At 30.5% G+C, this 23525-nt stretch overlaps 8 protein-coding genes across 20 annotated transcripts in view; 5 read left to right on the forward strand and 3 right to left on the reverse strand.

Annotated features, from left to right (window-relative positions):
- Positions 1-130: 130 nt before the first annotated feature.
- On the forward strand, positions 131-1737 carry GatA (glutamyl-tRNA(Gln) amidotransferase subunit A, mitochondrial). The gene is made up of 2 exons (XM_035882881.2): positions 131-659; positions 724-1737. The coding sequence occupies exons 1-2, from the start codon at positions 131-133 to the stop codon at positions 1734-1736; spliced, it is 1542 nt and encodes a 513-aa protein (XP_035738774.2). The 3' UTR covers position 1737.
- Positions 1476-6386, reverse strand: CYLD (ubiquitin carboxyl-terminal hydrolase CYLD). Of its 4 annotated transcripts, none has more exons than XM_035882876.2 (12): positions 5549-6386; positions 5319-5454; positions 5029-5241; positions 4466-4635; positions 4249-4368; positions 3955-4175; positions 3694-3866; positions 3308-3604; positions 3106-3221; positions 2818-3034; positions 2543-2757; positions 1476-1614 (listed from the first exon to the last, which is right to left on the reverse strand). In XM_035882876.2, exons 1-11 carry the CDS (start codon positions 6071-6073, stop codon positions 2567-2569), a joined length of 2379 nt encoding a protein of 792 aa, XP_035738769.1. In that variant the 5' UTR covers positions 6074-6386; the 3' UTR covers positions 1476-1614; positions 2543-2566. The 4 variants fall into 4 exon arrangements, with proteins under 4 accessions (XP_035738769.1, XP_035738770.1, XP_035738771.1 ...); XM_035882877.2 differs by lacking the exon at positions 1476-1614 and adding an exon at positions 1927-2420; XM_035882878.2 differs by lacking the exon at positions 1476-1614 and having other exon boundaries at positions 2436-2757; positions 5128-5241; positions 5549-6385.
- Positions 6387-6770: 384 nt separating this feature from the next.
- Positions 6771-9930, forward strand: LOC118448925 (nuclear pore complex protein Nup93). The gene is made up of 7 exons (XM_035882874.2): positions 6771-7055; positions 7130-7310; positions 7406-8369; positions 8441-8765; positions 8839-9195; positions 9272-9389; positions 9466-9930. The coding sequence occupies exons 1-7, from the start codon at positions 6829-6831 to the stop codon at positions 9775-9777; spliced, it is 2484 nt and encodes an 827-aa protein (XP_035738767.1). The 5' UTR covers positions 6771-6828; the 3' UTR covers positions 9778-9930.
- A 54-nt stretch (positions 9931-9984) lies between these two features.
- Positions 9985-11651, reverse strand: LOC118448931 (ADP-ribosylation factor-like protein 2-binding protein). 3 transcript variants are annotated; one of them, XM_035882884.2, is made up of 6 exons: positions 11450-11651; positions 10777-10887; positions 10607-10713; positions 10421-10506; positions 10253-10349; positions 9985-10160 (listed from the first exon to the last, which is right to left on the reverse strand). In XM_035882884.2, exons 1-6 carry the CDS (start codon positions 11493-11495, stop codon positions 10074-10076), a joined length of 534 nt encoding a protein of 177 aa, XP_035738777.1. In that variant the 5' UTR covers positions 11496-11651; the 3' UTR covers positions 9985-10073. The 3 variants fall into 3 exon arrangements, with proteins under 3 accessions (XP_035738777.1, XP_035738778.1, XP_035738779.1); XM_035882885.2 differs by lacking the exon at positions 11450-11651 and adding an exon at positions 11144-11424; XM_035882886.2 differs by lacking the exon at positions 11450-11651 and adding an exon at positions 11049-11188.
- Positions 11152-13633, forward strand: nesd (SHC binding and spindle associated nessun dorma). 2 transcript variants are annotated; one of them, XM_035882880.2, is made up of 5 exons: positions 11152-11289; positions 11622-12543; positions 12610-12814; positions 12908-13171; positions 13274-13633. In XM_035882880.2, exons 2-5 carry the CDS (start codon positions 11636-11638, stop codon positions 13532-13534), a joined length of 1638 nt encoding a protein of 545 aa, XP_035738773.1. In that variant the 5' UTR covers positions 11152-11289; positions 11622-11635; the 3' UTR covers positions 13535-13633. The 2 variants fall into 2 exon arrangements, with proteins under 2 accessions (XP_035738773.1, XP_035738772.1); XM_035882879.2 differs by lacking the exon at positions 11152-11289 and adding an exon at positions 11420-11555.
- Positions 13634-14459: 826 nt separating this feature from the next.
- On the reverse strand, positions 14460-21466 carry LOC118448929 (tRNA-uridine aminocarboxypropyltransferase 1). 2 transcript variants are annotated; one of them, XM_035882882.2, is made up of 5 exons: positions 21107-21466; positions 15392-15591; positions 15169-15309; positions 14910-15093; positions 14460-14836 (listed from the first exon to the last, which is right to left on the reverse strand). In XM_035882882.2, the coding sequence occupies exons 1-5, from the start codon at positions 21273-21275 to the stop codon at positions 14496-14498; spliced, it is 1035 nt and encodes a 344-aa protein (XP_035738775.2). In that variant the 5' UTR covers positions 21276-21466; the 3' UTR covers positions 14460-14495. The 2 variants fall into 2 exon arrangements, with proteins under 2 accessions (XP_035738775.2, XP_085516617.1); XM_085660491.1 differs by lacking the exon at positions 21107-21466 and having other exon boundaries at positions 14461-14836; positions 15392-15976.
- On the forward strand, positions 16169-21540 carry LOC146872633 (uncharacterized). Of its 2 annotated transcripts, XM_035882860.2 has the most exons (4): positions 16171-16516; positions 16588-16723; positions 16864-20611; positions 21400-21540. In XM_035882860.2, the coding sequence occupies exons 3-4, from the start codon at positions 16879-16881 to the stop codon at positions 21405-21407; spliced, it is 3741 nt and encodes a 1246-aa protein (XP_035738753.1). In that variant the 5' UTR covers positions 16171-16516; positions 16588-16723; positions 16864-16878; the 3' UTR covers positions 21408-21540. The 2 variants fall into 2 exon arrangements, with proteins under 2 accessions (XP_085516612.1, XP_035738753.1); XM_085660486.1 differs by lacking the exon at positions 21400-21540 and having other exon boundaries at positions 16169-16516; positions 16864-21101.
- Positions 21541-21875: 335 nt separating this feature from the next.
- The window catches only part of Acsl (Acyl-CoA synthetase long-chain), an 18859-nt gene continuing 17209 nt past the window's right edge, over positions 21876-23525 (forward strand). For 2 of the 5 annotated variants that reach the window (XM_035882863.2, XM_035882865.2), the window contains exon 1: positions 22698-23217. The gene's annotated coding sequence lies outside the window, so the exon portion shown is untranslated. Of the gene's footprint in view, positions 22019-22697; positions 23218-23525 lie in introns of those variants that run through there. The other 3 variants (XM_035882869.2, XM_035882868.2, XM_035882870.2) reach the window with 3 other exon arrangements.

The following is a 23525-nucleotide window of genomic DNA, read 5'->3' on the forward strand; positions in this document are numbered from 1 at the left end:
TGAATGTGTTGTATATAAAAATAATTATAAGGCTTACCAATTATTTTAATTTTTGTTTTTATTTCTGAGTTCTTTATTATAAAGTGACACACGGCACGCGCTATATGAATGCTGAACTTAACCTTAAAAAATGAAAAATTTATTATCTTTATCAATAAAAGGTATAAGACAAAAATTAAATGCTGGCAATATACGACCATCTGAGGTTTGCAAAGCTTCTATCGATCTTACAAAGCTTATTAAACCACTGAACCCTTATATCACGGTAACTGAAAATGTAGCAAAAGAACAATCGAAGGATGCAGATATTAGACAAAAAGAAAATCATATTTTGGGTGATCTCGATGGTGTTCCTATTGCAATCAAAGATAATTTTTGTACGGAAGCAGTGCCAACGACTTGTGCGTCTTTTATGTTAGAAAATTTTATTCCTGGATATAATGCTACCGTCTATCAATGCCTTAGAAATGCTGGTGCAGTTCTGATTGGTAAAACTAATCTAGACCAATTTGCTATGGGCTCAGGGACTATTGATTCATATTATGGGCCAACAATAAATCTATGGGGTTCTGAAATATTATCTAAGCATTATTTATATGAAGATGGTACAGAGATAAACACACAACTCTTAGCCGACAAAGATAAGTGGCATATAGCAGGTATTTATACTTTAACATTTTTTTTCTATTAATTGAAAAGATTGAACAACATATATTTTTGTAGGTGGTAGTAGCGGCGGTTCTGCAGTAGCAGTAGCTACTCACAGTTGTTATGCAGCAATAGGATCTGATACTGGAGGATCTACTCGTAATCCTGCTTCTTACTGCGGTCTGATTGGATTAAAACCAACTTATGGATTAGTTTCAAGAAACGGTCTTATACCTTTGGTAAATTCAATGGATGTACCTGGTATTCTTACCAGATATGTGGAAGATGCTGTTTTAGTTCTAAACAGTATAGCAGGACCGGATGATACAGATTCTACTACTATAAAAAAAGATTATGAGCCCTTTTCAATACCAGAGAAAATTGATATAAGTAATTTATGTGTTGGTATACCAAAAGAATATAAAATTGATGGAATAAGTAAAGAAATACAGAAGTGCTGGGATGAAGTTGCTTCACTAATAGAAGAAGCAGGTGCTAAAGTAATTCCAGTTTCTCTTCCATATACAGATTATTCTATAGTGTGTTATTCGGTATTAAATTGTTGCACTGTAGCGAGTAATATGGCACGTTATGATAGTGTTCGGTATGGTTATCGTGCAGATGAAGAAAATTCGCTAACTGAATTGTACAGAAAAACAAGATCCACAGGTTTCAATGATGTTGTTAAGAGTCGTATATTTGCTGGAAATTTTTTTTTGTTACGAGAAAATTATGAACAATATTATGTAAAAGCAATGAAATTACGTAGATTAATTTCACAAGATTTTAACAAAGTATGGGACAGTAATATTGACTTATTACTTACACCTACTACCCTAACGGATGCTCCAATTTATGATGAATTTGTATTACTTGATAATCAGAGACAGTGTTTAATTCAAGATTATTGTACGCAACCAGCAAATATGGCAGGAATTCCAGCAGTCAATATACCAATAAAATTATCTAAAAAGGGATTGCCATTATCATTACAATTAATGGCACCACCTTTACAAGAAAAATGCCTGCTTATTGTAGCTAAATGGATTGAAGACTGTGTACGATTTCCGAGAATACAATTGAAATAAGTGCATACAATACAATGAATGCCTTTATTTATTGTAAATATATCTATTTGTATGTAATTAGCATAATAAACAAATTACCATATTTGTTAAAAACGCCATGGTGTAATAGAAAAATTTTCATAACTTAACTAAAAAATATAATATAATAATTACACACATATATATATATATATATGTATATGTATATATATATATGTATAAATTATATTTTACCTCGAGAACTAATACATTAATTCTATTAAGATAAGAAGACAGTTGACTTTAATACAAATTTGTAGTCGCATTTGTAGTCGCATTTCTATTTAAATAATAGCTGGAACAATCTACACTCTTTTGTTAAAAACATTTACTATAGTAATATACATATGTATATCAAAAGATATAAATAGTACTTTGAATATTAAAATAAATTAAAATTAAGATTTTCCTCAGATTTTGTGCACTATCATATTTTACGATACAATGATTACAATTTACTATTTATATGCAATACTATTTCTTCATATAAAATAACGTATTTGCATCTAATAATATTTTTACGGACTTTAAAAATATTACAATTAATCTTCAAATATATTTATATCAATTTTCTTTTTCATTACTCCTTTAATCCATTGGAGGACATCATAAATATTAACATTTTTTTATAATACAATGACTGTCCTAATGACTGCAGAATATATACTTTGAAGACGAAAATATAAAAAAAATATGAAAATAATTATATTACATGTGCACATATAACTGATTAAAAAAAAAAAAAAAAAAACGTCTACGATTTAAAAAATTAATTATAAATAATTTACCAATATTATGAGGTTATATCAACATTATTTGTACATCATAACATCCGGTGACTGGTACATACACATGTAGGCATCACACAAAAGTCGTTTTGCATATTCCGGTAAATTACGATCGTCTGTTAATTTCATCAAATAATTGCCACCTTCTTCACTTAGCCAATAAGGAAAATCTGGACATGGCACCATCTCTGGTATATTATATCCATCTTGTTCACCTAACAATAGATATTCATAAATCTTGGATAAAATATGTAGACAAAAAAAATAAATTATACCTTTTCTATCTGCCATAGAATCAAAAAAACACCATGGTGCTTCTGAACCAGAGCCACACTTTACAAATGAAACATAATGAGATGTTTCAATACAAACGACTGCTGAGAGTTCTAAATATAAACGAGGTACGGGACAATGCTCTTGTAAAATTGCAAATTCTACTGGTACACTAAGTTTTTTTGGTTCATGATTAGTTCTATGTTCATGACGGTGTACCTAAATGATAATAAAATAATTTACATACCATGATATTAAAATTAAATCATATTAGAGAATATTGAAATTACTGTTTTTAAGCATTCTACACAGAAGGCTATGCTTTCAAGACCTTCTCCACATTCTCCATAACATTCTTTACATTCAAATTCAGCTAATTTACCACATACTGTGCACTGTCTAGGAGCTGTATAAAAGAAAATTTATTATTATATAAATTAATTTTATTTAATATATTAAAAATAACGGTTGTTGTTAACAACAATACTTAACAATCTTCAATTATATCTGTCACATCAAGCAAGAGAGTTGGTTGGATTTTTTGATACATTTTAAATGATTTTCCAAATCGTGGCATTTGTATGATAAGGCAAGAAGGAACTTCCTTCAATCTGATATTACTTGTGAAAAAGCTCTGTTCTAATAGTTGTTGTACTGTTGGTAGACTGAGATGATCGTCCTTTTCAACGAAAAGTTGATAGTGATATGCATCCTGACCAGAACTTAATTTGAGAAATGGTTCAGCATTTAAGATTTGTGCCACCAATGATGTTAAAAATTCTTCTGGATCTATATAATAATAATAAATATTATTCCAATGTAATTTCAGTATTATTCCAGTACGATAAAATTTATAAGAATAATTTTCGAACAAGAACCTTTTTCTTCACTTGTAAGACCAGATACAGAAGACAATTTTTCAAGTAACGTTCTTAATTTCATTACACGATCTGCACTTACAAATATATTTTTTCGAAGGGGATTAACGATTTCTTCGCGTAATACTTTCTGAACTTCTTCATACTCATGACAATCTTTTTCATTTGGTGGTCTACATTTGATAAAAGTAATAAAATATTTTTAATTTATGTTATTTCCTTTAAAATAATAAATAATTATATATGTTTCCATTATGTTACCTGAATAAAAGATTGTCAAATACACTAGTGAAAGCAAACATACTGAAAAGAGTAGCATCCAAATAACATGAATTATGATGACCTTGTATTCCTCTGAATTTTCCACAAATACTCTCTAAATTTCCTTTGACTGAAATAGGTCTCACCATTCCTGTAATTACATTTTCCATATTTCCAAAATTATTAGTATTCATAGAAGGATATCGATCATCAACTCTTACCTATCCATAAAAATAGCATTTATAAAAAGGTGATTAAAAGTGTAGCAATATTTTTATAATATATAATACTCACTACTCCAGATTCATATGGAAAACATTGCTCAATATCCGTGAAAACAGCTCTATAAGGTTGACATTGAAAATATCTTATTTCCTTGTAAGTACCATCTGTACCTGATGGATGTCCTTCATCCTAAATATATAATAATTTTATTTTTATTTATAATATAAAATTTTATATTTAATATAACATACATGTTCATTTTCTATAATATTCTCTTCATATTTACCAATTCAACAGCTGCCATTAATTTACTAGTATCAGGTCGTGTTCCAATCCAACGAAGGGTTCCATGTCTTAAATCTGAGCCTAGAAGTACTTTAACATTTGAACCCACAATTAAATCTGAAGATTTATCTCGTCTACAATTTTTGTTTCCATTTTCTTCTGACATATTACCTAGAAGATAACACAGCAGCATAATACATCAAATATATTTTATGCAATTATTCTTGCTTACTGTGATTGAATCTTTCTACATGATCATAAGTTTCTTCTAATTCACTGTATACACTTGATTCTATATCACTGCTCCATTTATAATTTAAAACAAAAATTGGAATATTTTGAAATGTAGCCATTCTTTGAATAAACTTAGATTACATTCACAACACATTAGACACTTGCCGGTACATTCAGGATAGACTAACTCTGAAGCTATTTTTAAACACCTCAGTTAACTATTATTAACTCTCTTTGGTATATAAGGAAAACCGAACTAGGTAAGAATTGTTTTCTATTTAAATAAAAAATAAAGAATAAGTTAAACATTTCTGACATTATTATAACTACCTGATTTGTTATTTGTATTTTGTGGAATTAATGATCTCATGGCATAATGATATTCATCTGGTAAAGATGTACTATTACAATTATTATTATTATTCTTACTGCTGTCTGGGGAAAATGTTTCCAATACATCTAACAAATTTGGATCCAAAGTAAATTTCTTTTTGTCAGACAAATTAGTAGAGACATTTTGTGTAATAGGTTTTGGTATTAAAACTGTAATGAAAAAAATATATGTAGATAAATCATTCAATCTTCTATGACAGCAAAAACAAAATTATGCAATTATATACTTTGTTCTGTATTTCTATTTGGAACATCCACTTTATAAAGAGAAATTTTATTCAATGTTGCAAATGTTCTATTTGAGTGAGCTGACTCAAAATATTCTGAACATAGCATAGATGTTTTAGATAATTCTTGACTGTCCTAAAATAGTTTATATAATTTCTATATTTTAATATGGAAGCAATAAAGGAGCAAATAACATATAAATTTGTGATTGCTGTTGTGATCAATTTACCGGTATGTCAAGACCAAAATAAAATCCTTGACCAAGCTTAGGTACAGGACCAATATATTTAATAATAGCTAATTCCTTGTGGTCATTAACTTTATGGTTAGAGTGATACCATACTTTATCATTTACAGATAAATTTTCCAATATTCCACAAAGTGATTTATTATTGGCCAGGCGAACTCTCTCTTGTGGTACTGAAACCGCAAGAAGAAATCTCCAAATTTCTTGTGACACAGGAATGAGATCAGTTTTTTGACAGCACCATTCTGTGTTAAACCAAACTTTTGATCCTGACACATCGGTGACAGAAATTAGGAGCGTTCCATCCATTAAATCTTCCAGGCATTTTACCAGCATTCCCAGACGTAAAGTACTTACATTTACATCACAATGTCTTGACATGCAAGTAACAGTAGAATTTTTCTTTGCAACATAATGTCGCAAAACTTTGTGATTTTTATTGTTGTCAAAATTCCGGCTTTCCATTTTTATACGTAGACATGTATCGTTAAAGAATACATCATTCATTCAAGATAACTTCAAAAACTCTTAATACGAAATAACAGTAAATTGCACATGACAATTTCTAAATTTCAAGAATACCGGCAAATATATTAAAGAATTATAAATTTTCTCTATTTTCATACGATTTTCTGTGATATTATTACAATAAACAATGTTATCTGTTTTTTCTTTTCTCTTTCTTTTTCTTTTTTCTTTTTTTTTTTTGTCTGCAAATGACTAATCAAAATCAATCAAATTTAAGCATAATGATAAACTTTATGGTAAATTTGACTAGGTAGTTTCAATCTCGTGACCGGCATATTGGTAATACGAACGTTCATACAAATAAATATTTTATTCGCTTCTTTATAAAAAAGAACTTATTTTCTGTATGTTATATAAATAGGAGATATAAAATATATATATTTTTTTATTTTTATTTAAAAAATTTTTCTTAAAGAAATTGAAAAAAAAATATTCAAATCTGATTGATCGACGATATCGCGGGTATTAATGACATTTTTAAATATTCGAAAAATTCAATTTGAGAGCGAGCCTTTTCGTAATAAATATTAAAATGAGATTTTTAAATAATTCATAATTTAATTATAAAATAATAATATAAATGAAAAGTATGCATGTGCGTGTATATATATATATATCTATGTGTGTATATAGGACTACACATGTTTATCTCAATTTATAATTTGTTATTAGATTGGTCAGCATGGTCAACCATATTGGATTGAAAAGTATGATATTCTTAGCGCGCTTTAAAAATGGTAGATCCACCAAATAGCGACATGTCTACTATAGATTCTTCGCGAGCTACAGGAGATACTGGTTTCAGTGAATTATTAAGATCAGCAGAACAATTGTCTGCTGCTGTTGAAGGTAGCGAAGAACTTCCACAAGTCGAAAGAAATTTACGTCAAATATTAGAAGCTTCTAACGAGTTATGGTCACGTGTCACACAAACCGGTACTCAGGACAATCAGGTTCAAGCGTAAGTCATTATGATATTAATGAATGACAATTGTAATGATATATAACATAAAAAATATTTTATTTATTTTTCAGTCACTTGTTATTAGGTTCTCGGGGAGTTGATCTACCACAAATATCTCAAAAGTTAAGTTCACTCAGTGCAAGACGCACATTTGAACCATTAGATCCTATTGCAGATACTGATATTGTAAGCTATCTAAGAAATGAGAAAGAAAATGCAATTCTTTCTATTATCGAAGAAGTTCATAAAGATGTAAATGTCAAAATGTCTTATAGTAAAAAATATATATATATATATAAATATGTATGTTTAACATATATTGTAAAATTTATTTTATGATATTTCAGACATTTGAACTTACCACAATTCAACAGATGGAACATATATTGGGTGAATGGAAACAAATGCGTTTTGAAATAATAAATGCTATGACAGCTCCATCAGGAGAATTAGTAGATTTAAGAGGAACTCCACAACGTACCAAATTAGCTGGATCAATGGTTAGTGGTCTCTCTAATGTTGAAGTTGCTTATGCCAAAGAATTACAAAACTACAATGAACATGTACTTCGTGGTACAACAAGGCCCAATTTGTTTAATATATTTTGCAAAGCAAGTGAATCGTTTAATGATAAGAAAGTTACGGATTTATGGCAAATGGTTAAGTTTATGGTAGATATTCCACCAACACCAAGAGGAGATCAAATTAAATCAAGAACCAGTCCTGCTATTGAACAGAAGATCGTATCATTAGCAAGAAATTATCTTGAAAATCGATATAGAGATTTTATGAATTCTGTCATAAATGAAAATTTGGTTCAAGCTAAAAGAGGTGGTATTCCAGGGACTGTACCTTTAGTAAAAAGCTTCGTTGGCATTAAAGTACAAAATTTAAGAGATTTAGAAGATGTGAAGTTGGGTGATAAGCCATTATGGCCATTAGTTTATTTCTGTATGAGATGTGGAGATTTTAAAGCTGCTTTGCAATGTTTGAAACAATGCAATGCAGATTTCTTAGAATTTAGAATTGCTTTGGAAGAAGCATGTAATGATCCTCAACGTTATCCTGGTAATCGTGCAGAGTCAGTATTAAAATTACATTATAAAAAGCATATAAGGTCTGCAACAGATCCTTACAAGAGAGCAGCACATAGCGCATTAGTTCCATGTGAGCCAGATGACTTGCATTCTGAAGTAATAGCAACAGCAGATGATTATTTGTGGTTAAAATTGTGCCAAGTGAGAGATCAATCTGACATTGAAAATAAATTAACTTTGGATTATCTTCAAACTACAATCTCAGAAATATATGGTATGTTACTTGACCTAATTTTTATTAATATATTTATAAAACAATTATATCATTTTCTTAAAATATTCTAGGTGAATCTTACTACCATGCACATGAACAACCATTTTTATACTTTTCCATGCTTTTTCTGACTGGTCAATTTGAAGCAGCAATTGAATTTTTGGCTAGAGGTGCAGGTGCTCGTCATTTGGCTCATGCTGTGCACCTGGCAGCTGCTATGCATGAACATAATCTATTGTCTGTTAGTCAAAGTGTTCTAGCTCCATTGATAAGTGTTGATCCTTCTGATAAACCACCTGCTAAAAGATTAAATTTTGCAAGGCTAATATTGCTATATGTAAAGAGATTCGAATCTTCAGATCCAAAGGAAAGTCTGCACTATCTCTTTTTATTAAGGTATATCTTTATGCGTAGAAAATTTATTTAAAATTAGAGAAATTTTTTTCTAATCGTGATCTTGAAATTTCAGATGTATGAAAGATCCCTACGATAGAAATATGTTTGCTGCATCAGCTGCAGGAATGGTTGTAGATGCTTCACCTGAAAATCGAGATATCCTTGTCGGCAAAATAGAAAAAGATAGAAGATTACCAGGAATTCTAGACCAATTCCAAGTAAATACAGATGACGTAATAAATATATGTGCAGAAACATTATATAGAAAAGGTCTTCTAGAGGATGCAGTCACGATGTATGATCTTGCTGGTACTCATGAAAAAGTTCTCAGTTTAATGTGTACACTTTTGGCACAAGTGGTAAGTCAAAAAGGAACACCTGGATCATTAAGGAGTCGATTGCAAACTACTGCTAACGACATAAACTCAAGGTAATAAATTTTATAAAATAATTATTTCATTTATTTATATATAAAAAAAAAACTAAATGGATATAAAATTTGTTAGGTATCAAGGCATTGCTATACAAGCACCAGCCGAATTGGTTGCTTCGTTTTATACTTTACGACATCTTATGGTATTTTTTGATCAATATCACAATGATCAATGCCAGAGTGCTCTTAGAGTAAGTTGAGTATAATATAGATATTTTCAATAAAAAAAAAAATTCTTTCTATTATTAATAAATAATTAAATTTCAGACTATTGCCGAATCAGAAATGTTGCCATTACATGTAAAAGATGTCGACGAAAGAGTAACAGCATTACGTCGAGTATCACCAGAAGTAGCTGGTACTCTAACTGATGTTCTTTTAGCTACTATGACGATACTATATCGTCAATATCAAAAATTACGATCTATGGAACCAGGTGATGAAATAGCGAGAGAACAACAATATCGTGATCTTCGACATCAAGCGAGGGCATTGACGAGTTTTGCAGGGACATTACCATATCGTATGCCGAACGAAACAAATAGCAAACTTGTACAAATGGAAATTCTTATGCACTAAATGAAGATTCTATCTATCAAGATACCATTCCTTAAAATACGAACTCCAATAATTTTTGCTATCTTATATCAAAGAATCATAAAAAAAGAAAAAAAAATTACGTCATTATTTTCATTTTTATATCTGTAAAATATTTCAATGGAGTTTAGAAAAATCAGATCAGTAAAACGCGTTTGAATTATCTTGCTATATCTGGAAACTTTTGCATTATAATAAATATGATTTTTGATAAATACTTTTATTTCATAAATACTAATTAATTGTTCACAAAAGTAAATATTTGTAAAAAGTTATTCTTATCTTAAATCAAAATCAGTGATAGGATTTTTTACAGACGTTATGGATATTCCTGAACTAAGATCTTGAACTTTTCCTTCTTTCATCTATAAATATTTACATGTATGTATATATACATATATATATATATATATATATATATTTAAAAATAAAGATACTAAAACTTTAAGTAACTTACAGCTCGATAGTCAAGAAGCATTTCTTTAAATGCTAGAAAGTCTGTAACTGCAGATAATACTTCAAAAACTTCGCCATCTAATTCTGCTTGTTTTTCACTGAACAAAAATGATATATTGAATTTATAACTTTTTAAAAATGTTTTACACAAGATTAGCACTATATTTACCTCAAATAATGAAGAAAAACATTCATATTAAAATGTGGAATAATTTTTTGCAAATAATTAACAATATAAGTTTCCACAGTTTTATTCTGAAAAAAAAAAAAAAAATAAGAAAAAAAAACAAAACATTATATTTTCAAGACACAAAAAATTTGGATAATAAAGTTAAAAATGAAAGTTGAAACTTACATATTCATTAAATATTTCTGTATAAATTAATTTATTCTCTTCAGTTGGCTCAAAAATGGTCCAATATTTTTCTAAAAATTCTTCCTGAATGGCATGAAAACCATCTTCTATAAAAGCAAAATAAATAAGGAATAATAAACTTTTCTTTTTTTTTCGAATATCAAATATACCTAGTAAAAGATCTTCTATGTGGCCAATAATTTCATCGAACAATCTATCATTTGCATCTTTTGGAATTTCGGCAAGATTCTTTCCTGTATTTATTTCTAAACAATTATCCGCTGAATAACAAAATAAAAAACATTATCAAATAATTAAATCCTCCAGTGAATCTTTTTTATTGATACTACGTAAAACGAATTATGAGATGAAATACTACTTCTTTCATATTAATTATACGATGTGCGTACGCTTATGAGATGTAACGATAATAAAGACGAACCAATTATTTCGTCAGCCATAGTTTATATATTTTTAACGAATAAAACACTTAAATATTTTTTTTATATACCCAATGTAAATGTATTTAATCGTAACCTTTAAATGTTAACAGTGTTGATACTGTCACAAACTTTCTCATAGCAACGATTAACAACACCGCATCTGAACGATTGTCAAATCAAAATGGCTGCTATGTAATTTTTGAAAATTGCTCATCCATTTCTGATATATTAATTTAACAGGTAAGAATCTTTAATATTAATTTATGAAATAATTAATATTTACAAACAATGTAAACATTAATCGTATGAAAATGAAGAATCATAGTGTAGAAAGGTTATTTCGATAATATTCTACAAAAAAAGGCGGGAAAATTTTATATAAAAAAGTCGTTTCTCATACCGGCAATTCTTCTTCGCTTTATTTCACCTCTCATACTAATTATCATTTCACTGTGTTTAGTAATATTATTTTCGTCTGATTACTTGTGAGAAAGTGTTTAAATAATGTGAGTACAATATACACGGTGATATATATTAGATATTTATATGAATATCTGTAAATTGCTTTTCAGAGAAGATAGAAACTATGGAAATATATACATTTGATAAAAGTCTTCAAGAAAGGCTAGTAGAATTCAGTGAAATATTATCTAGCCAAAACAAAATAGTATCGGCATCACAAATTAAATCAGAATGGTTAAATTATGTTGAACTTGTAATAGAACCAGTTGGATGGCAAGCATTGTGGAAAATTCCTCGTATGACTTGTCAAGATTTAAAAATTCATTATCCTACTATTGTCGTCGTCGAGGCAGAACAAGTTGATTTCAATGATCTCTTTGCATTAGTCAAAATCACAGCTGTACAAGATGACATTCATTTGCCTGAAAAATATGATGTACCTTTGATAGAATTATATCCAACTCAAAAACAAGAGAATAGGACTTTAGACATGGTTGGCACTGCCAGTTGTATAGATCAAGTGAGATTTTTTTATAATTATTTATGGATGCCATGGGACCTTGATGATGATGAAAATTCAGATTGGGTGACTTTGCATCTAGAATCCAGAATTAGATTATTCTTTGATATGAAACGGGGATGCGTCAATAAAGAAACTTGCGACGTGATCAGAACATTGATAAGGGAAGGAAGAGAAATCCAGCAAAAAATTTCAAGATTAGAAGAATCAATGTCCGATGAAGAGGAAGTTGAGAATTGTTTAATGGATGATGGTAAAGCTTGTCAGTTGATGAAACTTCATTTTCGATTGCAACAAATTAAAACAGAAATGGAGGTACTTGAAAATCCTGCAATTAGAGATATTCTCTCACGAAATCATAACTCTATTATGGTACAAGAACAAACAAGAAAGCATGGGAATAGTGATAAGCAAAAGGAAGCTCATTTTGTATGGCTCGGTGGTACTTTAACAGAAATAAAGAATGCTGTAAATAAAATTGAAACTATCATATCACCAAGTTTATTTCTACAGTAAGTAAAAGAAAATTACTGTATATACAAACTGAAGATAATGTTATAATATACGTTTTGTTATAGAATGTATAGATGCCTGCAAGAAGCTTTGCTTGTTGCTGACGTTGGTGAAATTGTTTTTCTTGGAGAGGGACTACATCAAATTAGAGGCTCCGGTGCTCTGGAGGAAGGTGGCACTATCAAAGGAATTGGCAGGGCGGAACATATAATACTTTCTGCAAATGACATAGAAAGCCCACCATCTTTACTAGATTTTTCTGGACAAGAAGTTAGAGATATTATATAATATATATTCTAACAAATAAACAAATTATTTTATAAGTATAAACGTATTCTAACAAATTCTACTACTCTCTTATAGGTTCTATTAGAAGACATATCTATAAACCTTGGTGAACTTCAGGCTGGTATCATTGTTAGAAAAGGATCTGTAAAAATGATTGGTTGCACGATATTTGCCTTGAATCAAAGCATAGTTAAATTAGGCATAGTAATCTTACCAGGTGCAAAATTAATAATGGAAAAGATAATTTTTGATGGATTAGGAACTGCTATTGTTATTTATGGAACAGGTGAAGTTGTTATGAACGAATGCAGCTTCAAAAATTGTATAGAGGGTGTCCAGGTAAAATAATTATTTAGATAGATATAGATGGCTCACATAATAAAATAAATTTGTTGTAATTAATGTGAATTATATATATATATATATTTTTTTTTTTTTCAGTTACACGATGGTGCTTCTTTAATAGCAAAGAAATGTACTCTTGGATATTTCAAAGAATATGCTATTCGTATGGAAACACAGAAATATTTAAATGACACCGAGAGTAAAAGTGGTAGTATTGAATTATTAAAAAATGTAAACGAAATTTCATTGCAGGAATGCACTTTCCAAGATAATATTAAAGCAGATATAATTTTCAAATCAAGAGGTTCAACATCTTTTACTTCAAAACAAGATTGTAATACCACAATAACTTCTTAAATTTGAAAATTCTTGTAATGCTATTTGAAATATAATTACTTCCCAAGTAGTTTATACATGTCATATCATAGTGCATACATTTATATAATATATCATATTTTTGTAATTGGATATTTTGTTGTATTGTAATGGGCATATGCGAATTGAACAAACAGATATATTTTCATATCGTACGTACAAATGTACATATTATTATGTTTATTTTGTAAAAAGAAGAATTTATAACAAGAAGATTATTAAAAATCTAAAATTCAAATAATTTATGCCAATGATTTTTTAAATTTGTTATCAGATTGAAATCTTACTTTTCAAAGGTGTCTCAAGAGTTCTGCGACGATGCTTTACAGAATGTGATATTATTTAATTATTATCTCATCCTACTCCGAGTGCATTGTGGATTATTTAAATAATTATAAAATGTTTGTATCTATAAGATTATTAAATGTAGCGGTACGGAAAAAGTTTATTTCGATGTTTACCCTTCGGAGTACGAAAGGAAACTGACGTAGTAAATCACATAGTCCTTCAAATTTCTTCTTCTTGTTGACATTAAACAATCGACGCACACTGAAAGAAAATTATTCTAAGTCCAACTTTTATGTAATTTAACCTTTGATAAGGTAGTATTTAGTTTACAACATAGCCACTAAGAGTCGCTATAATCAAAGAGAAAAATAATAAATCTTTTGATATTTTTAATTTTATCATCATTGTGAATGACCATAAACGTAAATAACAAAAATCGGTAGTTAACACAGTTACTAAGCATGAATCATTCTCTTATGAAACGAACGCTTGGAGATACCTATTAATGGTTTAATAAATTATATCGCAAATATTGAACAATTAATTAAAATTTTCAATTTATTTTCAAAAGTAAAGAATCATATAAATATTCAGATTGTTATAAAAGAATAATTTATTATATATACATATAAATATGTATATATATATGTATGTTTTATATTAGAGGCCTCTTATATGCCCATAATTTGTCATGATCATATATAGTATGAATCTTTTCATACATATATTTAAAAAAGTATAATAGATTGTCATATCTGCCATCATACTTTTGATTACAATTTGATACATTGTAATTTAATTCTCCAATAGTTAAATTATCTTCTTTCTCTTTATCCTCTTCTCTATATGTACATTCTATTATATCAAAGGCACATGTATGCAATTCTATTAAAAATTGATGAATTGCTTCTATCGTTGCCAAATACCATCTTGGACTTTTTTTCTGGTGTCGCCAGAATTGCGATATTCTTGATTTTAATATGATACATCGTAAATCTGTAAATCAATATTTTGTTTCAGCATAAAATTAAGTTAAAAGATTTTAGTACCATATTAGATGTATACAGACCTCTTAATCTTTGATCTTTATATATTGATTTTGTTTGATGCCATGTACTATCGATAAATATTGCTCTTTTTATTGGATATTCATTTCTGATCCTTTCTAAAAAAGTTTTGCCATCTTGTTGGACTTCTTTAATAAATAAATTATCGATAGTTACAGCAGTTTTGCTAGGGAAAATGAGAACAGTCTGAGGGATAATGTCATTTATATGTGTAAAAAATGTAATGATCAACAATGAATTACAATGCTAATATTCTCATACCTCTTCGTTTTTTACCATTTCAGGAAAATCAGGATAAATATATATTTTTACATCTTCCGGTGCTAAAACGGCAGCATGAACCGCAGTACTTTTCCCTTCTATTTCTCTAGGATGTTTAATAATATCTATTTTTACAGGTAGCTTTAAAAATAATCAAATGTTATAGTCTATATTATTTATCACATATTTCATATATAACGTATAAACAATATCTCAAAGATACCTTTAAGCGAGGAAAATACTTTTGATCAATTACAGGGATAAAGCATGTATAACAAAAAAATTTTCTCGACCTATAACAATGTTCACATATTTCTCTACCCTCTACAGTATCTAAAATTTGTGCATCATCGATCTTTAAATTTTGAAAAGGAGCTCTATCAATAATCCTTTGCTTTTCTTCCAAATTATGATCTTTACCACCTTTAAGAACCATTATATTTGCTTCAGCCATATTTTTATTGCAAAAAAAAAAAAAGAAGAAAAAATCCACAGTTTATACATAAAATTACTTTTACACGATATCGAATTAATCTTTCATTCGCATAATTCGTTTCGTCACTCTTAGAATCATAAAAATTATCAAAAATCCTTTTATTCGGATTCTATTTCAAAAATAATGCTAATATTAATTAACCAGGTACAATACAATAATAATACATCTTAGTTCAGCTTTCTGACACTCTGTCGTTAGAGAGCGTCAAAATATCTAACATCGATTCCAAACGTCCATGTAAATATGAGCTCTGAGAAATATTTTTACGAGAAAAAAAAAAAAAAAAAAAAAAAAAAGATAAAAGAAAAGAAGAAATTCCGTCTTTTTATATCGTCTTACTTAGAAAGACGCGTGCAAAGCCGTGACGTATGATCACCCACGCGTGATTCTGCGCGAAAGTTAGGAAAAAAAATTTCTATGGGTGGGGTCTTGATAACGAATCCTCCCCCACTCCTTTCTTTTAGTTAGCGAATCGAGTCGGTTTTAGCGTACTTTTTATGGTCGTCGCATCAGACAACTTCGTTGGACGCAGCTTTTGTTCCGTACTTATAATTATAACTATTGTTAGTGTCAAATAATAATAAGTGTTAAAGAAATAATCGTCGTTTCGAAAGGAATGACGAAATACAATTTCGAGGTCGTTAAAACTTCTTTAAGATCTGCATCATCGAAATTTATATTTAGGAAAGTTTTGATTTACGAAATGTACAGTGCAATATGAAAATAAAACGTTCGTCAATTTTCATCATTCGAGAATTATAAACGTTGTGTATGTAAAAAAGAAAAGAAAAGAAAAGAAAAGAAAAGAAAAAAAAAAAAAAAGTAAAATAAAAATGTTTCGTAAAGTAAAAGGTGAGTTGGTGTCATTGTCGTTGATACTTCTTTATACAGTGTCCATTACAGTTATTTCTTTATACTTTCAGTTTACGTGTCGATTCGTTGCTAACTACCAATGATTGTACATGGCCTTCAAAGGTTATTTACTATTCTCTGACAACTGTGTAGAACGCTCGATCTTTTACTTCAAAGAAATTGTTTATAGTTTATATCTGTATAAAGGTTAGTAATATTGATTCATTTTATATTATACATAATATATATATATATATGTATATGTATATGTATATGTATATGTATATGTATATGTATATGTATATGTCTACTTAAAATTAAGGGATTAGATCTCGGATTTGTTATAGGTGTAATAATATAAAATGGAGTCTAATAATTGCTTTACGGAGAAAAGGAGAATAAGAGGAAAAGATATCCTTAGAATAGATGGCCTTTTACCACCGACTCGTCGTCTGCCAGTGTGCAATGCTGTAACCTCAACATCTTATAAAAAAAAAGAAAAAAAGTGGTCTATTGGAGGAATATTTAAGCGTATATCTTCTATGCGAGATGATGACAGTTCTTCTAACGAAGAAGAAATTGTTTATTGTAAAAGAGAACCCAAGAAACCTCCTAAAATCAATAAGCAATCAGATGGTATTGTACTTCATCCGGTGAAAAATAATTGTCAAACAGAATCTAATAATTTAATAACTGATACTAATGAACAATCCATGGAATCTCTTAACGTTCATATAGATTCTGTACATTCGCGTAGTAGCGATGGTTCGTTAGAAGGTTTGGGTAGGAAAATACGGAAAAATAAAATGAAGGCACGCGTAGAGGCTAAAAGAGATCGATTATGTCCTAATAGTAGTTCTGACGAGGATTCACGTATTTCAAATAATTCATTGGCTAAATCTCAATTAGAGGATCATTCGCAGAGCATATGTAAAACGAATTCTTACAATAGACGTACTCGAGCTGCTAGAACGGAACGTTATATCAAACGTTTGTTTAAAGAAGAAGTGCACATAGATGATCCTAATCAAATAAATTGTAAAGAAGATAGTTTGGAATGTTTAGACGAAGGACAACGTGTTATCGCAAATTTAAGTGATATACAACGTCAAATAATACATTCACGACGATCAACTATACAATCTAATGATCAAATTGCTACAACACACAAGCCTATTATGTTAAACACTCAAAATATCAATATAGATACAGGTTGTTCTGAAAATTGGTCGTACGGTAATAAAACTGAATATTCTACTCACAGACATTTAACAGATATGAATCAAAATAATTTTTATGAAAAAAATGCTCCTGGTCGTTGGATAGAACAGGATTCGAATAATGATTTCACGTTGGCGTCAGTGAAAGATCACGCGATTGAACGAAGATCGATGACAAGATCATCTAATCCACCAGATCCTCCACCTCGTGATCCTCGTCGTGTTCCTACCTATGCGTGCCATTCTTTTCCTTTTAATGGTAGAAGTCAAAAGAAAAAGCTTTTCGATGAATATACAAATATAAATATGGATAAGAAACTCGATTGGATTGGTACACGAGCTTATAGTTCGAATGAAGAAATTACACGTAGTAAAAATATTACACAACGTGATTCAGAAAATATGTTTCTTTTAGAATCCAATAAGATCAATATTCGTCCACGAGAATATACAAATAATAAATACACGTCAATGTGTAACCGTTCGAACGAGATTGAACATAATTCGCGTCGATTTCTTCAAATGGATGAAGCTTCAAAGTGTAGAAGAAAGAACAATCGTAATAATCAACTTAACTCGAATGTTAATGAACACGATGAAGGAGTAAAACAGATCCAATTATCAATGAACTGTGAAACAAATGGTATATATGGAAGAATCTCAGCGCGTAATACTCAATCGTCTAGCGAACGTTCGTATGTTTTTAGAAATAACAATGGGAATGAAATGAATTCTGAAGAAAAAAAGAACGAAACAACGAAAATGGATGAGGCAGCTTTAGAGAGGAAACAATCGTCGAAGAATCTTGAAGAAGCGATTTCTGAATTGGAAGCCATATATAATAGTTTACGACTTGGAGACGAGGATTTGTTAGATCGTGCTGAAAGAAGAAGCATGGAGGAATTTAGTCTTAAACATGGACAACCTGAAGATGAACAAGTAAAACCTACTCGTCCGGATTCACCTGATAGATTGAAAGATGATATGGCCTATAGAAGAATGCATCCTGTTGAACGACCAACTTCTTTGTCTGATATTATTGGACAATCATCGTTTTCAAACATTAGTTATCTTATCGCTTCACCTGTGCTTTCACGTAGGGACAATATGTTTGAAACTAAGTCACCTATTGGTATAACTCGTCGTGACGAACCGGATGTAACGAGAGACGACGTTGTCTTTCGTAGTATACATCGTGCCAATAATACACTTAAAGTGATTGAACCTCAACCACCTTTTGGTATACCACTTGGACCAGTGACCACTGCTACGGAGAGCGACTATCTGCACACAGTGCCAAATAAGTCTAATCCACCTCGTTCACCGTATATACCACAATGCGAACCTGACGTTATTACCGATGATTTAGCTTTTAGGACACTTAGAAAGGATGCCACGACAACATCAGCAAAGATTAACGTAGATAATCAAACAGAAGGTATTAATGAATCTGTTAATGAATTTCCTGCTAAGAAAAAAAGAGCTGTTAGGTCTCTTTCCGCTAATCTTTATGGGCTAATAAATCAAGAACGTATACATTTGCACAGACAGCCAAGCCTTCGTGAGATCAAGGATGATATCGAGAATATAGATAATAATCGTAAATTCGTAGATAAGATAAATCATTTTAGGCGTGTTGTCAGTGATGGCGAATTATCCGATCAAGGTAGTGTAAGATGGCGCGGAGAAAGGTATACAAAGAATACTTTTGACATAAATGGAAATCATCATGATTCCGGTCTCTGTAGGAAAATGCTTCGAGTTTATGTCTCGCCGTCAACGACGATGCAATGGTCGAATAAAAATTCTAATAATCGCGAAGAAACGCCAACGTCCACTTTTCTCAGTGCTACCAGACGGACTTCGTCTGTTGACATTACTCCAGATTCTTGGAAACCCACTCGTGATGATTCTTTAATTGGTAAAGATAATACGGATTCAGATTTCACTGCGTACAGTCGTTTGTGCCAAGACTTGGTAAATATAATCAAAGAATCCGATGATTCAGAAATAAAAACCAACGAACAGGATGTACTAATTGAACCTAAAAGCTCTGTTCGTGAAAGTAAAGTTGAGATTGAACCTTTAATTACAGAATTACGCAATGAACTTCTTGATGGTACGGTTCAAGAACATTTCAATGAAAAATCTGAAATAAAGAAAACCAATGAAATTAAGGAATCCATTGATTTAAATCTAGACGAAGAAAATACTATAGAAACTGAAGATGATAAGCTCGATTATTATCTTCGTTTGGCAAACGAGAACGTGAAGATGATTGCGGAGGCCTTTAGCAGCGTGGCTGACCATTTACGCGATGGCATTGACGTTGGAGATGATTCATCGAGCCGTCTTAAAACCGACAGCGACAATACACGTGAAACTAGCACACATTCGTCATCATTTTTGGTCGATGTAGATGAAAAGACATTGGATGAGATGTCAACGTCCTCGAATAGCGAAGATCTTGTTAAAAAAAGCATTGAATCCGACGTATCCGTAGAGAAGCTTGATGTTCCTAACCTTAAAGAAAATAATGTTCGACGTCAATCGGACATAGAGATCGATCTTAACAAAGCCGTGGAAGATCTACAAATAGCCGCAGCTAGTTTGAATGGGAATGTACAAGAAATTGAAGAATTCGGAGTTCAATTAACAAAACTGAGTGAAAATTGTTTGACCGTCGAAGTCGAAGATAAGGTTAATGAAAAAGACGAGGAGAGACTTAAATTATTTATCGTAGAGAAGAAAGATGTTATTTCTAAGTCTGACGTAGGACAGAAAGAAGGAACAGAAAAAAATGAAGAACAAAAATGCGAGATGTTGGAGCCAATAGAAACGCAAGATGACGACAGGCGTATTGCGGTTCGCGAAGGTGAGAAGAATGTATGGGATGTTGATTTGAAAAATTATGACGAGAATTATCATCTCGCACGACCGATCGAAATACGTGTTCCTTATGTAACTAACATCATTACTATAACTATAACAGAATATTCCATGGTTTTACTCGCTTGCCTCCTTGCACTGCTTTTAGCAATTGTAGCAGCGTCGTGAGAAAGATCTCAAATGCATATGAATATGTATGTATATGGTATGATGATATTTATGGTGGGTGATGTGTTTGTTTTTATCCTGGGTGTGCCATCATCCATTTGTATTTTCGTCTTACTAATGTCGTAGGTTTCCAGGATATTATTCGTTCGGCATGTGATAAAGGTTACCATGCAAATGTGTAAATTCGATTACTATGGTGTCGTGGATTCACACGTATGGCGGCGACAAGTGTGTTCCTTTTTTTTTTTTTTTTTTTTTTTGAATGTGTAAATAAAAAGAAAAAAGAAAACAATACGCAACTCTCTCTACGAACCGATTGAAAAAGGAACGATTTTGTTGTTCTCGTCATCGTCGTCGTCGTCGTTGTTGTTGTTGTTGTTGTTGTTGTTGTTGTTGTTGTTGTTACTACTGTTGCTGCTGCTGTTATTGTTGCTATTGTTACTGTTGTTGGTTTTAATAAAGTTTAGACACTTGTGCCGCATCTTCTGCAAAATCTAACCTCAATCATCAAGAGTCACGGTTATACGTCGTCCCCGATATCTTTCGTTTTTTTTGTTGGAATTTCTTCTTTATTTTATTTTTTTTTATTATTTTCTTATTTTTTAGATGAATGAGGAGAGAGCATTTCGTTATTATAGGAAGTTTTACGTTAATACACATAGATCGCATTTTGTAATAATGTAGAATTTGATGGAAGTATATTAAACGAGTACGCCCGTCGGTAAAATCGCATAAGAAGCTTAGATGATAAAATGAATGTTTGATACGAACTACTTTAACGGAATACTAAAATAAACTTAAGCGTTTCAGTCTCTGACTCATAGTTAACAACGAAAGTGCACTCGTTAACATCGTACGATTTTGAATATAGTTACTTTACAATTATATTATTACAAATTTTTTTTTTATTTAAAAAAAAAAAAAAAGAAAAAATATATAATAAATTTGCAAATATATATATATATAAGTATACCGTGAAGTGGGTGCTACATCGAGTCAGTATCGATATTATTTCGGTGACAAGGATTCCTCTCTCGGCGAAAGAAACGAGGAATTATCGATCGCAGGCGGCGAAGTGACGTCACCAAGGATCACGCCACATCTTCATCCATTGAAACGAGCCTTGCAATTGGTCCACAGTAGTTCAACTATCTATATCCATATCAAGAATAGTTGGGAACTGTTTTGGTTTGCAAGCTGCATGCTTTAACGAGTTTGGTTCCTAGTACGTCGTATTATTGCATAAACAGGAACGTTTTTTTTTCCTTTTTTTTTTTTCTACACTATTTTCTATTTTATAAATTAACCCAATTTATTTATAGAAGATGAATAAAATAGAATTTAACAATTCTAATATATATAATTCATATCCGTTGTTTGGTCTTTTGCGGGCATTTAATTCTTTATCCTGCAATTTAAAAGATATCTTCTATAGATAAAAAAAAATAAAAATAATTTGAATTTAGTTTAATATTAGAGAATATTATCATAAGGCATAACAATAAATATATATGACCAGGTATGAAAATGCAAATAAGTATTTGCTTTATATCGTTTTATCTTTTGAAAACATACATGATAATGATTTTCAAAATAACGATAATAAAAATAATGAAACATTTCGGCACATAGATATTTTTCGTTGTATTCGTTAATTATATATATTGTTCCGTCAAATATATATATAGATTAAAAAAAAAAAAAAAAAAAAGAAAAGAAAAGAAAAGAATAAGAAAAGAAAGAAAATGCATTAACTTTAAGACGTATGTTGTACCCGCGTTACGAGTTTCATGATATTTCCAGTAGATGTCGGGATAACGCAACCTCATCGATCCCGTTAGTTTAAGACTCTCGAGCGGCAAGATGGCCGCGTCTAGTCCGTATCCTATGTACGTCGGTTCGTATTTTCCAATAGAATTAGTAGCGTCTAACGCGTAACACGTTACGGAACGTTTCTCCGCAACGAGTTTCGTCAAAACGAATAATCTCACTATTGTCGTTTTAATGAAGAATTAATCGGCTCAACAGAGAAATATAAGAAATTTCTAACAGCTCAAGCCGAAAAATATAAAGGAAAATTATGGAAAATTGAGAAAAACTCTTTCGAATGTTAAACCGGTCTACGGAATTTTCTTCTCATATTTTGAAGAGACGAGAAGTAAGCATATCGAGAAGTAACGCGGAAGGATAGATTAAAGGAGGTTAATTTAGTAAGAGGTAAATGTGTTAGTGTCAGTGATAGGTAAGAGAAGCACGTGGTCTCACTCCAGTGCTCTTCGTGTGACAAAGACGTATCGAGTGTTAACTTAATAATACGACGAAAGAAAGAGTTAAAGAGGGAGAGAGAGAAAGAGAGAGAGAAAAAGAGAGAGAAAGAAAGAAAGGGGAAGGGGAAGGAAGTAAGAAGGTAAAAGAAATCCATAGGTATGTTAAACCAAAAACAACAACAAATATTACGTCATCTTTTCTCGATGATTATTTATTGGCATCGAAATTAAATTTAATTTAAATTCTTTTCAACTTGGCGCTCCAACTAAGATACACTATTCTCAAAATAACTTCGTCAATCTTATATAACGAAATAAGAAACTTTCAAAAAAAGAGAGAGGGAGTGAAATATATATATATATATATATATATATATATATATATATAAATGAAGATTCGATCGTTGAGAATATATCGTTCATCGATGTTAATCATAGTAGAAGTCATAGTAGTAGGACAGTTCG

Source organism: Vespa mandarinia, chromosome 12 (assembly GCF_050613455.1).
Source record: "Vespa mandarinia isolate Hongniang chromosome 12, ASM5061345v1, whole genome shotgun sequence".
Classification (NCBI taxonomy): domain Eukaryota; kingdom Metazoa; phylum Arthropoda; class Insecta; order Hymenoptera; family Vespidae; genus Vespa; species Vespa mandarinia.

Excerpts from the sequence above, each read along its gene's own strand:
- GatA (XM_035882881.2), top strand. The coding sequence starts at position 131 with ATGAAAAATTTATTATCTTTATCAATAAAAGGTATAAGACAAAAATTA. Across the intron at positions 660-723 it reads AGATAAGTGGCATATAGCAG|GTGGTAGTAGCGGCGGTTCT; the intron begins GTATTTATACTT and ends ATATTTTTGTAG.
- CYLD (XM_035882876.2), bottom strand. The coding sequence starts at position 6,073 with ATGAATGATGTATTCTTTAACGATACATGTCTACGTATAAAAATGGAA. Across the intron at positions 5,242-5,318 it reads AAATAGAAATACAGAACAAA|TTTTAATACCAAAACCTATT; the intron begins GTATATAATTGC and ends TTTTCATTACAG. Across the intron at positions 2,758-2,817 it reads TTCTATGGCAGATAGAAAAG|GTGAACAAGATGGATATAAT; the intron begins GTATAATTTATT and ends ATCTATTGTTAG.
- LOC118448925 (XM_035882874.2), top strand. The coding sequence starts at position 6,829 with ATGGTAGATCCACCAAATAGCGACATGTCTACTATAGATTCTTCGCGA. Across the intron at positions 7,056-7,129 it reads CAGGACAATCAGGTTCAAGC|TCACTTGTTATTAGGTTCTC; the intron begins GTAAGTCATTAT and ends TTTATTTTTCAG. Across the intron at positions 7,311-7,405 it reads TCGAAGAAGTTCATAAAGAT|ACATTTGAACTTACCACAAT; the intron begins GTAAATGTCAAA and ends ATGATATTTCAG.
- LOC118448931 (XM_035882884.2), bottom strand. The coding sequence starts at position 11,495 with ATGATAATTAGTATGAGAGGTGAAATAAAGCGAAGAAGAATTGCCG. Across the intron at positions 10,507-10,606 it reads CAGAAATATTTAATGAATAT|AATAAAACTGTGGAAACTTA; the intron begins GTAAGTTTCAAC and ends TTTTTTTTTCAG. Across the intron at positions 10,161-10,252 it reads TGCTTCTTGACTATCGAGCT|ATGAAAGAAGGAAAAGTTCA; the intron begins GTAAGTTACTTA and ends AAATATTTATAG.
- nesd (XM_035882880.2), top strand. The coding sequence starts at position 11,636 with ATGGAAATATATACATTTGATAAAAGTCTTCAAGAAAGGCTAGTAGAA. Across the intron at positions 12,544-12,609 it reads TCACCAAGTTTATTTCTACA|AATGTATAGATGCCTGCAAG; the intron begins GTAAGTAAAAGA and ends GTTTTGTTATAG. Across the intron at positions 12,815-12,907 it reads TAGATTTTTCTGGACAAGAA|GTTCTATTAGAAGACATATC; the intron begins GTTAGAGATATT and ends ACTCTCTTATAG.
- LOC146872633 (XM_085660486.1), top strand. The coding sequence starts at position 16,879 with ATGGAGTCTAATAATTGCTTTACGGAGAAAAGGAGAATAAGAGGAAAA.
- LOC118448929 (XM_035882882.2), bottom strand. The coding sequence starts at position 21,275 with ATGCGGCACAAGTGTCTAAACTTTATTAAAACCAACAACAGTAACAAT. Across the intron at positions 15,310-15,391 it reads AGTATTTTCCTCGCTTAAAG|CTACCTGTAAAAATAGATAT; the intron begins GTATCTTTGAGA and ends TTATTTTTAAAG. Across the intron at positions 14,837-14,909 it reads TAAAGATCAAAGATTAAGAG|ATTTACGATGTATCATATTA; the intron begins GTCTGTATACAT and ends ATTGATTTACAG.